The sequence below is a fragment of the Mobula birostris genome, chromosome 7 (assembly GCF_030028105.1).
Source record: "Mobula birostris isolate sMobBir1 chromosome 7, sMobBir1.hap1, whole genome shotgun sequence".
Lineage (NCBI taxonomy): Eukaryota > Metazoa > Chordata > Chondrichthyes > Myliobatiformes > Myliobatidae > Mobula > Mobula birostris.
This window is the reverse complement of record NC_092376.1, coordinates 130,130,633-130,147,074: the sequence shown is the minus strand read 5'-3', so window position 1 is coordinate 130,147,074 and position 16,442 is coordinate 130,130,633. Positions and strand designations below refer to the sequence as shown.

Below are 16,442 nucleotides of genomic sequence, written 5' to 3'. Positions count from 1 at the left end.
ATTAAGAGTGCTTTTCTATATATATTCATGCATATGGAGAATAGTCATTTAAGTGAGTTAACGGATTATATTTATTACATTAGAAACTGCATCACTTGCATTGTCATCATGAAGAATGGAGGAAATTTTAGGGGGAAATGGTAGTTTTTTTTATGTAATGACCTGTTTCACCTTTACTATACTCTGTAATCCTTTCTTTGTTTTGTTAAAAAAAGGGGGACGGCCCACAGGGCAGTAAGCCACACAGCACCTGTCAGCGTCAGCATCGACCGTTCACAGAATTGCACAAGCACCTGACTTCAACTGAATGCCCTCCCTTGTTTAAAACAGATGATTCCAATATCACTTATAAAGACCAAAGCAATCCAGTGTGGACTTCACAGTATCATCAGTCACATCACCAGCAAGGTGAGAGTGAGGATGACGGTGATGTTGATGATGATTGTGTTAATGGTGGTGCTAACAAAGAATTGGATTGCTTCAATGATGGGAATGGGGAACACAAACAAGGACACCGCATTCTGCAAAATGGTGCTTCTTGCAGTGCGTCCGTTAAGTCTGAAGATACAGTTGCATCAGCAAAGAACAATTGGATTAAAAATTCTCAGTTTACCACAGAAGCAGAATTGTGTTCAGTAGTTGAGCTTATTAAATATATGCATACCTATTGCCTTCCGCCTAGAAAATATCCACTAGTCACAACTCAGCAAGCTGATAGTGACAATACCAGTAACAAAAAGCAAACAAACAAATGCCCTTTGCAGAAGTTTATTCACCCCAGTATAGAAAAGCAGAAACTATCAAATTCCTTAAAGTTAACCATCGGTTCTAGGCAAGGAAGGAACACTCCAGATTTGTGCAAGAGGAATGTAAAAAAGCTTACCAAAATTTCCATACTGAGAGAGCTATTGGAAAAAAGTATTGCAGTAGATGTGAGCAAGCCTTATAGACTTCACAATCCTTTATATCCTATACTTGGTTGCACTCTTTCACCTGATAATAGTCAGACTAATCTTCCTCAGATGGTGGCAAATCATGAAGGTGATAGTGCTTACAATACTGAAACCCTAAACAGTACAATGAAAAAGGACAGAAAGAAATGTTGCAAGAACAAGGCTCCTAAAATGGGGGAAACAGGAAAACAACAAGAAAATACATGCCTTACAGTTCGACGTTCATTGAGATTGTACCCTCATGTTAGTGGGATCCTTAGCATTGATTTAGAGCCAGCTTCAGCTGGGACTTTAACAAGAGTAAATTTGGAGGGAACACCAAAGAAATCAGAGTCGTCAGATGTGCAGATGAGATTTGAGAGGGAGGAGGATGAACAAGTAGCAGAAATTGAGATAGATTATTCTGGACAGCAACTCTGTGGCAGTGGTACGCACATTATTCCCGATGACCAGCGGTGTCTGCAATCCTGTAATCGAGTGCAATGGACTGAGGAGAACAACAATGAAGAAAGTTCGTTTACTACTGACCTTCCTGCAGTTTCCATGGTTCCATGCTCTAATGTAGTTGAGGACAACCGAGCCTTCACTGCACAGGACTTCCCATTAAATGAAACCAAGATGCAAGAAAACAAGACTAGCAGAAAGCTAGGTAATCCTGTTTAGCTTCTCTGCTTCATTCTCTTTAATAATTACACGACTATGCCCCTAAGCCACTTTTAAAGCTTATTATGGAATTCCTTCCGTCTTTTGGAAAATTACATTCATTCTCATTAATTCAAGAGTGAATGCTTATAATCATCTTCAACACTTTATTCTCACTGTTTTATTACCTTTCACAAGAGACATTTCTCTGCTGATTACTACTTACAATGATTCTATTGGCCTTTGCTTGTTAATTTTTCCTTTTCTGTAGTGGGAATAGAGAACGGCCTTCATAAACTAAAGGATTTCATCTTATTTCAGGATGTCAATTTGTTGCCTTCTTCTGAAAAAAAAACGAGTTTATTTAAAATAACTACAATCCTTTGTTAATAGTTATTTTAGCTATTCACTATAGAAGTGCTAGAAATTGTAACCAAAGTTTACCTCTTGTATCTATTTAAACAATATTATGGGATATATTTTGAAAAGGCTTTCACCTCACTTCCAGGTTCCTGCATCTCCCTTATTAAATTCCTTCCAGTACTTTTTAAAGTAAACATTTTCATATTGGAAAGATTGCCTCAAATTAGCAAAGCATGAACTGATCAACATCAATTTTAATAAAAATTGGGATGGAAGAATTTAACCCTTATATTTTTCTCGGATGATAATATCATATGTTTGGCTTATCAGGTCCAGTGTTTTCATTTACTCTGAAACAGTTATCCAAATCCAGATTCTATAATGCAGAGATGCAAAGAACTTGTGTAGCAATTGACAGAGAATGTACCAGAACGTAAAGTCTAATGCCAGCAGCCATTTTCTTGTTTGTTCTGGCATTTCATATGTTGGTTAAAACCCATGCAGTTTACGTTTCCATTCATTGTCTGAAAATAATGAGGAATAAGCAGTTTAAAGTAGCCCTAATAATTTTAACATGATTGTATAATCACTTGTATGCCTCATAATGTAGCAATGCATGCTGGGAGTTTGTGTCAGTAAAAATCTACCTTGTATTCAGTGTTCAGAGGGTGAATTTGTTTTTAACTTTTACGGAAGTGCCAAAAAGTGTTATGGATGCTTGCAATAAATTATTAGTTATCCTTTATAGCTCAAGAATAATTAGGAATATCTTTTTTGCTACAAGCGAATGCTTTTAATTTATTTCTATTCCTATATCTACCCCAGCTCTACAGTGTGTTTTAATGTGTCTTAAAATTGTTTCTATTTCCCTTTTGTGCCTGTACTGTGTCTGTTTTGTTCTTAACTCAAACTCTGTTCTGGGACTTACTCCAAATCTGAAAATTTTCATCATCTATTACAAATAATAATACTCAAAAATTTGAATACTTTACAGAATAACAACACATTATTCTGTATAATTGACACTTTATCAATGTCTATCTCTTTTGCAGCTAAGCCAACAAGTTTGTTACTTAGTCCAGAGTCTGAAAGGTAGGTGGTGCATTTTCTTTTATCCGCATTAGATAAATATAAAATACAGCCTGGTTATTAAAGTGGCCCCAACCACCATCTCCATTAACCCTTAATCATTTAAAGCCTTTTTTTTTGTAACACCATAGCAAGCTTTTCTAATTTGCATATTTGATATTTAACTTAGAGTGACTACAGTTTAATTCATCCTATACTTTATATTTTCAGTGACTGCAAAGAGTCTCCACTTGAGAACAGACCTTTTGAACAAGTGCTGAGCGTAGAACTGTGTGGAACTGCTGGTAAGCATCTGATCTGAGTTTGATACAATTAGCAACTGCTACCCTCACTGATTCAGGAAGGAGAAGTAGACTGAAAGGTTTCTCATTGACATCTGTTTTCGGCCAAGAAAATATTACTTAGAGGCAACACAAACACGAGAAAATCTACAGATGCTGTAAGTCTAAACAACATACACAAAATAGTGAAGCAACTCATCAGGCCAGGCAGCATCGATGGAAAAGAGTAAACAGTCGACATTTTGGGGGACCATAAGACATAGGAGCAGAATTAGGCCATTCAGCCCATCGAGTCTGCTCCGCTACTCCATTTTGGCTGATCCCAGATTCCACTCAACCCCATACACTTGCCTTCTCGCCATATTGTTTGATGCCCTGACCAATGAGGAAACAATCAATGTCCATCCTAAATATACCCAAGGACAAAAAAAAAAATACCCAAGGACTTGGCCTCCACCACAGTCTGTGGCAGAACATTCCACAGATTTGCTGCTCTCTGGCTAAAAATTTCCTCCTTACCTCTGTTCTAAAAAGTCACCCCTCAATTTATAGGCTTTGCCCTCTAATTCTGGATTCGCCCCACCGGAGGAAACATCCTCTCCACATCCACCCTATCTCGTCCTTTCAACAAATCGTAGGTTTCCATGAGACCTCCATGCATTCTTGTGGCCTGACTCAGCATTATCTCTTTGATTTTATATTCTATTCTCCTTGAAATAAATACCAACATTGTATTTGCCTTTTTTACTCTGGACTCAACCTGTAAGTTAACCTTCTGGGAGACCTGCACAAGGATTCCCAAGTTCCTCTGCACCTCTGATGCTTGAACCTTCACCCCATTTAGATAATATTCTGCACTATGGTTCCTTTTACCAAAATGCATTATCGTACATTTCCCAACACTGTATTCCATATGCCAGTTTTTTGCCCATACTTCCAATTTGTCTAAGTTCTTCTGCATTTGTATGCTTCCTCAGCACTATGTACGCCTCTGTTTATCTTTCTATCATCTGCAAACTTTGCCACAAAGCCATCAATTCTATCATCCAAATCATTGACAAATAATGTGAAAAGTCGTGGTTCCAATGCTGACCCTCGAGGATCACCACTAGTCACTGGCAGCCAACTAGAAAAGGCCGCTTTTATTCCCACTCACTGCCGCCTGCCTGTCAGCCATTCCTCTATCCATGCCAGTACTTTTCCTGTAATGCCATAGGATTTTATCTTGTTAAGCAACCCCTTGTGTGGCACCTTATCAAATGCCTTCTGAAAATCCAAGAAAATGGCATTCACTGCCTCTCCTTTGTCCACCCTGCTTGTTACTTTCTCGAAGGACTCTATAACAGATTTCTCAGGCAAGTTTTCACTTTCTGAAACCATGCTGACGTTGACTTGTTTTATCATTAGTCTCCAAATACCCCGAAACCTCATCCTTAATAATAGACTCCAACACTTTCCCTACCACTGGGCTTAGATTAACTGTCCTATAATTTCCTGTCTTTTGCCTTCCTCCCTTCTTAAAAAGTGGGGTGACACTTGCAATCTTCCAGTCCTCCAGGACCATGCCAGAATCAAGTGATTCTCGGAAGGTCATGAACAATTCATCCGTTATTTCTTCAGCAACCTCTCTCAGGACTCTGGGATGTAGTCTGTCCGGTCCAGGTGACATATCCAGCTTAAGACCTTTGAGTTTGCCTAGCACTTTTTCCTTTGTAATAGTAATGGCATTCTTACGGACCTGTAGCACACTGCTAGTGTCTTCCACAGTGAAAACAGATGCAAAGTACCTATTAAGTTCATCTGCCATTTCTTTCTCCCCCATTACTACGTCACCAGCATCATTTTCAAGTGGTCCAATATCAATGCTCACCTCCCTTTTACTCTTTATATAACTGGAAAAAATTTAATGTCCTGCTTTATATTATTGGCTAGTTTGCCCTCATATTTCATCTTTTCCCTTATGGCTTTTTTGTTGCCTTTAGTTGGATTTTAAAAGCTTCCAAATCATCCAACTTCCCATTCGCTTTTATTCCCACTCCCTAAATGCCCTTTCCTTGGCTTCTATGCAGTACTCAGCTTCCCTTGTTTGCCATGCTTGCTTACCATGCCATTTAAGAACTTCTTCCTCTGTGGGACATGTCTATCCTGCACCTTGTGAACTATTCCCAAAAACTTCAGCCATCTCTGCTCTGTCGACATCCCACTGATATCCTCCTCCAATCCACTTGGGCAAGCTCCTCTCTCATCCCTCTGTAATTCCCTTTATTCCACTGTGATACTGATACATCTGATTTCTGCTTTTCCCTCTCAAATTGCAGTATAAATTCAATCACTGCCTCCTGAATGTTTCTTTATATTAAGCTCCCTAATAAAATCTGAGTTATTACACAACACTCAATCTAAGAAAGCCTTTCCCCAAGTAGGCTCAAGCACAAGCTGCTCTAAGAAGATATCTCGTAGGCATTCAACAGATTCCCTCTCTTGTAATCCACACCTATCTGATTTTCCCAGTTCGCTTGCATATTGAAGTTCCCTATTACAATTGCATCATTACCCTTAATACATGCCTTTTCCAGCTCTCTTTGCAATCTCAACCCCACATCTTGGCTACTACTTGGAGGCATATATATGATTCCCATAATGCCTTTTTTTTTACCCTTGCAGTTTCTTAACTCCACCCACAAAGATTTAACATTCTTTGACCCTATGTCACTTCTTTCTAAATATGTAATTCCAGCACTTACCGACAGAGCCACGCCACCACCTATGCCTTCCTGCCTGTCCTTTCGATACAAAGTATATTCTTTGATGTTAAGTTCCCAACTACAGTCTTCTTTCAGCCACGACTCAGTGATGCCCACAACGTAATGCTGACCAATCTGTAACTGCACCACAAGTTCGTCCACCTTATTTCGAATGCTACGTGCATTTAAATACAGCACCTTCGGTCCTGCATTCTTTGCCCTTTTGAATTTTTCCTCTGTAGTACAATTTAACTCTTTGCTCTGTCAGGACTGATGAAGGGTCTTGGCCCAAGTCGTTGACTGTTTACTTTTTTCCATAGATGCTACTAGGTTTGCTGAGTTTCTCCAGTATATTCTGTGTGTAATTTACAGGTAGCTTTGAATTTCAAAGACAAGGAGAAAAGCAGTTCCTTATATTCATAGAAATGTTCCAATTGATTAAGCTTGTTAAATATCTGATGAGAGGAGAAAATAATATTGTGAGCTTGTGCTGGAATATGCTTTATCTGTCTTAATGCATCACAGTAAATAACTCAATTCTTTAGTAAATACTTTGTGTTTCGCTTTTTCCTGAATCTGCTGTGAGCCAGGTGGCATTGTGATAGTGTGATCAACATGATAATTTCCCACATAATTTACAGTTTTAAAATGTTATTAAGAGTAGATGTTGAAGGTAGCCTAAATTTAACAAAAAGCTGCAGATAGGAATTTAAATAAATGAACTTTGTTTTTAAAGAAAAATGGGATGCAGTAATAGGCTGCTTAGGTGGTGAATAGTCATGTTGTGTAACTATTCACAGGGCTGCAGAGACAGAACAGGAGAATTCATAGCATGGCCCTGGCAGTCTATCTGATAGAATATATTCCTTAGCCATTTCATTATAAAAAAAAACTTTGTGACATCAAAAAACAAGCAGAAAAATAAACAAGGGCTCCACATTGAACACGCAGATAAATACTTCAATGTTGAAAATAGATCTGCTTTCAGATGATACTCTTGCCTTTGGTCATCCAGTGTGCAAATTCCACCTATTACCTTTCAAAATGAGTGGGTATAACATATGGTTAGTAATTTGTAAGAGATAACTGGACATTCCTTAAGATCACAAAAATGAAAATAAAGTTAGGACAGGACAGCAACACATTATGTGTTCTTCCTCTTTCATAGGTTGAAAGAATTTAATAGTTGTCAGATTTTTGGTCTGAAGTGACGACATGTATATTTCTTTGTCTTTGATATTGGCAGTAACCTCAAAATTGTGTTGCAGTGAACACTAAAATAGCAACATTCAGCGCTCCCTAAGTAATTATATTTTCTTCATACCTGAACTCCATTCTATCCCACTCGGTTCAGTCTCTCCATACCTACATCAGCAACACTTCTCATGCTCTCGAACTCCTCACTAACTTTCAATTCTCTAGCCTTGACTGCCTCATTTTCACATGGATATCCAGTCCCTGTACACTTCTATCCCCTAACAAGAAGGCCTTAAAGCTCCCTGCTTCTTTCTCAATAAAAGAACCAATTAGTTCCCCTTCATCACCAGAACTGGTCCTCACTCTCAACAATTTTTCCTTCAGCTCCTCCCACTTTCTCCAATCGCAAGGGGTAGCCATGGGCATCTGCGTGGGCCCCAGCTATGCCTGCCTTTTTAATATGTAGAACAATCCATGTTCCAAGCCTTCCCCAGTAATGCTCCCCAACTCTTCCTCCACTATTTCGATGACTGCATTGGTGCTGCTTCATGCACCCATGCTGAGCACATCAATTTCATCAACTTTTCCTCCAACTTCCATCTTGCCCTTAAATTCACTTGGTCCATTGTGACACCTCTCTCCCCTTTCTTGACTCTCTGTAGACCAACACCTTTTCTATGCCTACCAATTCCCACGATTATGTTGATTATACCTCTTCCCACCCAGTCTCCTGTAAAAATGCCATTCCCTTTTCTCAGTTCCTTCATCTCCATTGCATCTGTTCCCAGGATGTGCCTTTCCTTTTCAGGGCATCAGGGATGTCATCCTTCTTCAAAGGACAGGGTTTCCCTTCACCATTGATGCTGACCTCCTCTATTTCCTGAACATTCACTCTCACTCATTTTCTTGCTGTCTGAACAGTGATCAGTGTTTCTCTTGTCCTTACCCACCAGTCCATGAGACTCTGCATCTAGCACATCATTCTGTGCAACGTCCGCCATCTCCAAAGGGGTCGTACCACCAAACATACCGTTACTCCCCCCTCACCCTCTCTGCTTTCTGCAGGGATCACTCCCTCTGTGATCCCCTTGTCCATTCATCCATCCGACGCTTATCCCTGCAAGTGGCCAGAGTGCTACACCTGCCCATTCACCTCCTCCCTCACCTTCACTCAGGGCCCTAGGTGTGTCCTGATACAGCCTCCTGTACGTTGATGAGACCCGTTGTAAATTGGGGGACCACTTTGTCGAGAGCTTCCACTCTGACAAAAGGGGAGCTTCCCAGTGGCCAAATATTTTTTTTGCATGTGTGTGAGGCTGTGCGTATGCATGAGTGCCTGTGCGTCTGCCTGCGTCCGTGATGTCTTTTTCATGGCTTTTACAAGGCGCGGAGCGAGAGAGAGATTGTGTGGCGTGCCACTCCTCACACAGACATTTTCACAATATTTTTCTCTTTATTTTATGAGGTCGAGTTGCGCTCTCGACACTCAACCTGGCACGGATGGAAAGCGTACTTGGGAGCGGACCCGACTGGTTTCGAACCCGGGAACCTCTGCTGCCGGGTCCAGCGCCGATGTCATTGCACCACCAGCCAGACCGTGGCCAAACATTTTAATTCCAATTCCCATTCCCATTCCGACATATCGGACCATGGCCTCCTCTTGTGCCACGATTATGACACCCTTGGTGGAGGAACAATACCTTATATTACGTCTGGGTACCCTCCAACCTTATGGCATGATTATTGATTTCCCCTTCCAGTACAAAATACTTCCCTCTCCCATGCCTCTTTTTCTATTCCACACACTGTCCACTTACTTCTTCTGCCCTGGCTATCACTTCCTCCTGGGTCCCCTCCTCTTTCCCTTTTGCCCATGGACAACACTCCTCTCCTGTCGGATTAGGTTCTCTCCAGTTCTTTAATTTTCCAACCCACCTTCTAGCTATCTTCCTTCCCCTCCCCCCACCTTTTCATTCTGGCATCTGCTCCTTACTTTCCAGTCCTGAAGAAGATTCTCAGGTGAAAACGTCAACTGTTTATTCAGTTCCGTAGATGCTGCCTGACCTGTTAGGTTCCTCCAGCATTTTCTGTGTATTGCTTTGGATTTCCAGCATCTATGGAATTTCTTGTGTTATGATTTTATTCATAAATTTATTTAAATTACTCCTGACTGATTCAGTTATATTTAGAATACTCTGATTTATTTTGAATGTCTACATCATGCGAACTGAGAAGGCTAAAGGGGAGCCACTGTAAGGCATTCTTTTCATAGCTTTGTCAGGTCTTCAATGCATATGTGTTGTGAACAGAATATAAGTGCGTGAACTGCTGGTAGTTTACCTAAAGACACAGACAGAATATTGGATTTCTTTTTTAAGTGGCATGCCAGTTTACTGCAGCTTAAAGCTTTTACATTATGTTGTTTTCTGTTAGTTTTATTCAATAAATATTAATAATAAAGTTTAGATTGATTTCTAATATGCTTTTCCTATCTGAAGGAGACAATTTCAGTAGGGAGCAGTGAGAACAGGACTAAATAAATGTATTATCAGAAGTTATGTCCAATATTGATCCTGTACTGATGCCGTGCTGCATGGGAGTTTGGGGGGAACAGCGGTGGGGAGGAGGGATTTAAACTAGAGTGGCAGAGGAATGGGAACCAAAGCGCCAGAACAGAAAGTGGAGAACAGGTTGTGGAGAAAGATGCTGTTAAGCATACATAGAAAGTCAGGAATCAAACGGTTGAGCAGGGTGGGACTACTATTCTGAGCTGCGTATATTTCAACGTAACGGGTATTGTTGGAAAGGCAGATTTGCTTAGGATCAGCACTTGGAATTATGATATTATAGCCATTAGAGGGACTTGGTTGCAGGACGGGCAGCTCAGTGTTCCAGGATTCCATTGTTTTAGATGTGAAGGAATGAGGAGTGGGGCGATTAAAGGGGGAGGGGTGGCATTACTAGCCAGGGAAAATGTCACGACAGTGCTCAGACAGGACAAACGAGAGTTTGTCTAGTGAGGCATTATGGGTAGAATTGAGGAATAAGAAAGGTATTGACCACATTAATGGGATTATAACAATCCGTGGGATTTAGAGGAGCAATCCTAAATAGAGATTACAGAAAGTTACAAGAAAATACGGTTGACAGTAGGTGATTTTAACTTTCCACATATTGACAGGGTCTCCCATACTGTAAATGAGCTGGATTGGAAACAGTTTGTCAAATGTATTCAGGAAGGTATCCTTAATGAGCACATAGAATTCCAAGATTGAAAGAGTGTGGTACTGTATCGCCTATTAGGGAATGAGACAGGATAGCTGACAGAAGTTTGTGTAGGGGAACACTTTGCATCTAGTGATCATAATGCCATTAGGTTAGAGGTAATTATGGAAATTTCTGGTTGAAGATGGCAGTCGTGAAACACAGTGATGCCTTACTGACAGGAAATAGAAATACTAACTACTGTATTAATCACACTTTTTCTGGACAACAATCATTGCAATCAATAGCCTGTAACTTCTCTTTTGGAGTTGAGCTTTTGAATTCCTGGCATGAGCTGGCATTTTTGCAATATGGACTGAAGTGTTGAAGGTGAGGGGGCAGTTATGGCTTGGTTTGTACAGGCTGAATCAAGGCAATGGGCCCTTGTCCGATTTAAGCACCGGACCAGATTAGAAAAGTCAGGGTATCGGGGCCGGAGGTGAAGGACGGGCTGGTCGGCAAGGTTTTCTCATCTCTGCGGTGGACTAAGGCTGTGCCCTGTAAGTAACAGGTTCCTGGGCCAGCTGCAAAGATGACTGGCTTTCGTGAACTTTACTTCTGAATGTTATTTGCTTACTTTTTATTGTTTGAATGACTTGTTTTTTGCACATTGTGTGTTTGACGGTCTTCATTTTTAATGGGTTTTATTGGGTTTCTTTGTTTTGTGGCTGCCTGTAAGGAGACAAATCTTCAGGTTATATATAGTATACATACGTTGATATTAAATGCACTTTGAACTTTGAAAGGTAGGTCTGGTCCTCATGTTCTTATTCCACACCAGAGAAATGCCAATTTTGACAGTATCAGAAAGGATCTTGCAAACGTGTGTTGGGAAAGGTTGTTTACTGGTAAAGGTGGACTTGGTCAGTAGGAGGCCTTCCAAAAGTGAAATTTTGAGAGTACAGAGCTTGTATATTCCTGTCAGAATAAAAGGTTAAGATAGCAGGTTTATGAAACTTTGGTTTATGAGAGATATTGAGGCCCTGTTTAAGAAAAAGGAGGAGGTGCATAACAAGTGTTGGCAGGTAGGAACAAATGAGGTACGTGAGTATAAAAAAATGCATAAAAAGTGTAATCAGTGTACTTAAGAAGGTAATCAGGAGAGCTAACAGAAGGCATGAGGTTGCTGTAGCAGACTAGGTGAAGGAGAATTCTAAGGGCTTCTACAGATATACTAAGAGCAAGCGGATAGCAAGGAACAGAATTGATACTCTGGAAGATCTGAGTGGTAGTCTATGCATGGAGTCGAGAGAGATGAGGGAGTTATTAAATAGACTTTTTTGTATCTATATTTATTCTGGAGATGGACATATAGTCTATGTAAGTGAGGCAAAGCAGTAGAAGGTCATGGGCCCTTTTACAGATTACAGAGGAGGAGGTGTTTGCTGTCGTGAGGGAAATTATGGTGGATAAATCCCCAGGGCCTGACAGGGCCGTGGACCCGTGGGAGGTTAGTAGGGAAATTCCAGGGGAACCAGCAGAGATACTTAGCCAGGGGTGAGGTGCCGGAGGATTGGGGGATAGCTAATGTTGTTCTGTTGTTTAAGAAAGGCTCCAAGAATAAGCCAGGAAATTATAGGCCGGCGAGCCTGTCATCAGTAGTATGAAAGTTATTGGAGTGTATTGTAAGGGACCGCATGTATAAATATGTTGATAGTTGGTGACTGATTAGGGATAGTAACATGGCTTTGTGCATGCTAGGTTGTGTCTAACTAATCTTATAGGGTTTTTTGAGGAAGTTACTGAGAAAGTTGATGAAGGCAAGGCAGTGGACGTTGTCTACATGGACATGCAACGCTCTTGACAAGGTTCCCCGTGGAAGGGTGGTCAAGACGCTCCAATTGCTTGGCATTCAAGATGAGGTCATAAATTGGATTAGACATTGGTATGCGAGAGAAGCCACAGAGTGGTAGTAGGTGGTTGCCTCTCTGACTGTTCTTGCCTATCACCATTTAATGTGTCTTAATTCCATATTATTATTGTCAGATCCTTGTCTTTATGTTCAAAAATAATAATTATTTAATGAAAATCGATGTTAATCACTCTTCTTGCAGGACTTACACCTCCAACTACACCGCCACACAAAACGACCCGAGATGATCCTTTCAAGACAGCAATAAAAATAGATTCATCTGTTGACAACACAATTAATGAATTACCAACAAAGAATCATTGGAGTTCTTTATCAAAAAGTCTTGTCAATAAACACCCCGAGCAAACTGAGCTGTATGCTTACCTTAGCAAAGCCACCGTTGCCCCAGTTCAGATTGAAGGCAAGAAAGCTAAAAGGTCATATACCAGATGCTTTGGTGACCACGACTATTGCCAATTGTACAGGTCAGAAACTGAAACTGAAAAAAATGTTCTGAGACTTTATGAACTTCCAAACTCTAGTAGCCATCAAGATGGAAAGGAAACATATGATGATTATTCACTTTGCAGTGATAAGAAGCAGAAGATGTCTCCTATTCCAAGTCAAGGACCTAATGGTAAGAGAGTGGAGATAAGTAAAAAGCTTTCCATTCTGAGCAGCAATAAAAAACCAATGAGAGACCAAGAGATAAGAGCCAAATTATTCAAACATTTTGGTTATCCGGAAGAAGCCATTACGGATGAGGTGGAACAAGATGCACTTGAAGGCAATAATTATGGCCCTAATGAATGCTGCAATCATTCTGGTGTAAAGTTGCTAACAGGGATGAAAAATTCTGGGACTAATTCTCCAGATCAATCACTGTCTATTTCCTTGCATATGAATGCCCAATCACTGCCAAAGGACTCTTTGCATGCGCAAGAACATCAGTTAGATGACGAAGGAACGAAGCCTAGCTCTAACCAACAGCACAAAGTAACTTCTGGATTTCCTCATACACAATCTCAATCTCCAGTGAAAAGGGAATCTTCCAGGTAGGTCATTGACAAGTGAGTAAAGAAATAAAGTTGTAAGCAAGAACTGGTAATTGCATCATGAACTTCTGACTTGACCGTAGCCTTCCTTCAGTCATCCCCAGCCTTCGCTCTAACCTTCTTCAATTTCCAGAGATATTTTAAATGGTGTATTGTAGAGTTAGACATCGTTTCCAATAACAAAACCTGTCAGAAAAGATGGACTGAATGAGGGAGATGTTTAGCCATGAAGGAATACCTAGCCTGTAGTTTGGCTGCCTGTGTAAAGGAACAACCTCACACAACCTGTAGTGCCTCTCGGGTAGGAGTAACAGGAAAAGGAGTTTAATATTGATCTCAAATTTGATTGCAAATTTGTTGTAATGGAGGAAACCTGGCAGCAACTGTAAATGCAGTTCAATAGAAAAATGTGTAAGTAACTACCAATAATTTTCTGCTGCTGCTCAGTCTGCTCTGAGTTGTAGCCTTTTCCTGTATATACAGTGGATTTTGGTTATTTGGGATACATCAGGACTAGTACATATTGGCCCAATTAAGCAGTTGCCCCAATTGGCTGAAGTTTGATAGAAATACTTTAAAAAAGGGTATTAAAAAAGACCAGCTATCATTTAACTGAGTAGCAAATTATGTAATTAATTAAAATACGGAATAAATTAGAACACTTCCAAAACTATTCTAGAATTATAAAACTGAGTATTAGCTACTAAAGTTATCGATGGAGGAATTCATTCAGTGTATGCTAACATGTTCTTTTGATTGACTATAACTGAACAAAATCAGCGCAGACAACTAGTGCAGATAGTGGGCTGTTTTTAAACAGTGCTTTTGATTATTGCATCCTCCAGATCTTCATTTTAATTGTAACATTCAAGATGATTGTCAATATCTTCAAATACTTGTTGAAGTAGTAAAATTGTTTCATTTTCTCCCTGGACATTTCTGGCATTTCCTAGGCTGCATGCTTGAAACCACGGTGAGCAAAACGGTTCTGTATCAGTTTATTGTAGTGCAGTTAGTGATTGCCAAGTATGATATTGTGGGCACCTCTGAATCGTGGCTGAAAGGTCAAAGTTGGGAGCTTAACGCCCAACAATACAAAGGACACAGGCAGGTAGGCATGGTTCTGCTGGTAAAAAATGCAATAAAATCTTAGAAAGAGGTGACATAGGATCAGAAGATGTAGAAACCTTGTGAGTAGGGTTAAGAAACTGCAAGGGTAAACAGACCCTGATAGGAGTTATATACAGGCCTCCAAACGGGAGCCAGGATGTGGCCTACAAATTACAACAGGAGGTAGAAAGGGCAATGTTGTGATAATCATGTGAGATTTCAATATGTAGATAGATTGGGAAAATCTGGTTGGTACCGGATCACAAGTTAGGGGATTCGTAGAATGCCCATAAGAAGGCCTTTTAGAGCAGCTTGTGGTCGAGCCCATTTGGGGAGCTGCAATTCCAGATTGGGTGTTAGGTAATGAACCACATTTGATTAGGGAGCTTAAGGTTTATTTTAACCTTTAGGAGGAAACGTTCATAATAAGATAGAATTCACTCTGCGGTTCAAGAAAGAGGAGCTAAAATCAGATGTATTGGTATTATAGTGGAGTAAATGGAATTACAGAATTACAGGGAGGTTTTTGCCAAAGTTGATTGGAAGGGGACACTAGCAGGGATTTTGGCAGAACAGCAATGGCTGGTGTTTTTGGGGAAATTCAGAAGGTGCAGGAAAGATGGATTGCAAAGATGAAGTATTATAAAGACAGGGGAAGTCAAATACAGCATTAAAGCAAAAGAGAAAGCATATAGTATGGCAAAAATTAGTGGGAAGTTAGAGGTTTGGGAAGCTTTTAGAAAACAATAGAAGACATAAAAAGAGAAAAGATGAAATATGAAGATCAGCTAGTCAATAATATAAAAGAAGAAACAAAAAGTTTTTTTTCTCAGCTACATAAAAGTAAAAAAAAAAGACGAGAGGATATCGGACCACTGGAAAATTACGCTGGAGAGGTAGTACTGAGGGACAAAGAAATGGAGGACGAACTTAGTAAGTATTTTGCATCAGTCTTCACTATGGAAGACACAGGCAGAATACCAGAAATGTGAGAGCCTCAGGGGGCAGAAGTGAGTGTTGTTGCTATTACTAAGGAGAAGGTGCTCGGGAAACTGAAAAGTGTGAGGTAGATAAGTCACCTGGAACAGATGGACTACACCCCAGAGTTCTGAAAGAGGTAGCTGAAGAGATTGTGGGAGGCATTCGTAGTGATCTTTCAAAAATCACTAGATTCTGGAATAGTTCCTGATCTGGACAATTGCAAATGTCCATTCTTTAAGAAGTAAGGAAGGCAAAAGAAAGTATCATCTAGTTAGCCTGACTTCAGTGGTTGGAAAGGTGTTGGAATCTGTATTAAGGATGAGGTTTCAGGCTACTTAGATGAACAAGATGGTTTTCAAAAGGGAAAACCTAGCCTGACAAATCTGTTGGATTTCTTTGAGGAAATAATAGACAGGATAGACAAAGGAGAGTCAGTAGATGTTATTAATTTGGACATTCAAAAGGCTTTTGACAAGGTGCTACACGTGATGCTGCTTAACAAGATAAGAGCTCATGATATCACAGGAAAGGTACTAGCATGGACAGAAGATTGGCTGTCTGGCAAAAGAGAGGGAATAAAGGGGGTCACTTTACTGGTTGGCTGCCGGAGACTAAAGGGGCGATGTTGGGACAGCTTCTTATCATGTTGTATGTCAGTGACTTGGATGGAACAATTGATGGCTTTGTTGCCAAGTTTGCGGATGATACGAAGGAGGGGCAGCTTGTGTTGAGGAAGCAGGGTGTCTGCAGATTGGGGGAATGGGCAAAGAAGTGGTAGATGGAATATAGCATAGGAAATTCAAAAATTAGATTTGAAAAGGGATTTAGATTTCTTAAGGTTGAGGCATTAGTAAGGAAGCCAGATGCAGTGTTAGCATCCACTTCAAGAGGACTAGAATACAAAAGCAAGG

The 16,442-nt window shown here is 40.3% G+C and overlaps 1 protein-coding gene across 2 annotated transcripts in view; it reads left to right on the top strand.

Moving 5' to 3' along the window:
• Positions 1-16,442, top strand: part of LOC140200431 (peroxisome proliferator-activated receptor gamma coactivator 1-alpha-like) — a 171,866-nt gene that overhangs the window by 145,773 nt on the left and 9,651 nt on the right. Inside the window, exons 5-8 of one of the 2 annotated variants that reach the window (XM_072263741.1) lie at positions 216-1,602; positions 3,011-3,050; positions 3,258-3,331; positions 12,588-13,440. In XM_072263741.1, the coding sequence (XP_072119842.1) occupies positions 216-1,602; positions 3,011-3,050; positions 3,258-3,331; positions 12,588-13,440 (2,354 nt within the window). The remainder of the gene's footprint in view (positions 1-215; positions 1,603-3,010; positions 3,051-3,257; positions 3,332-12,587; positions 13,441-16,442) is intronic. The other variant, XM_072263742.1, reaches the window with a different exon arrangement.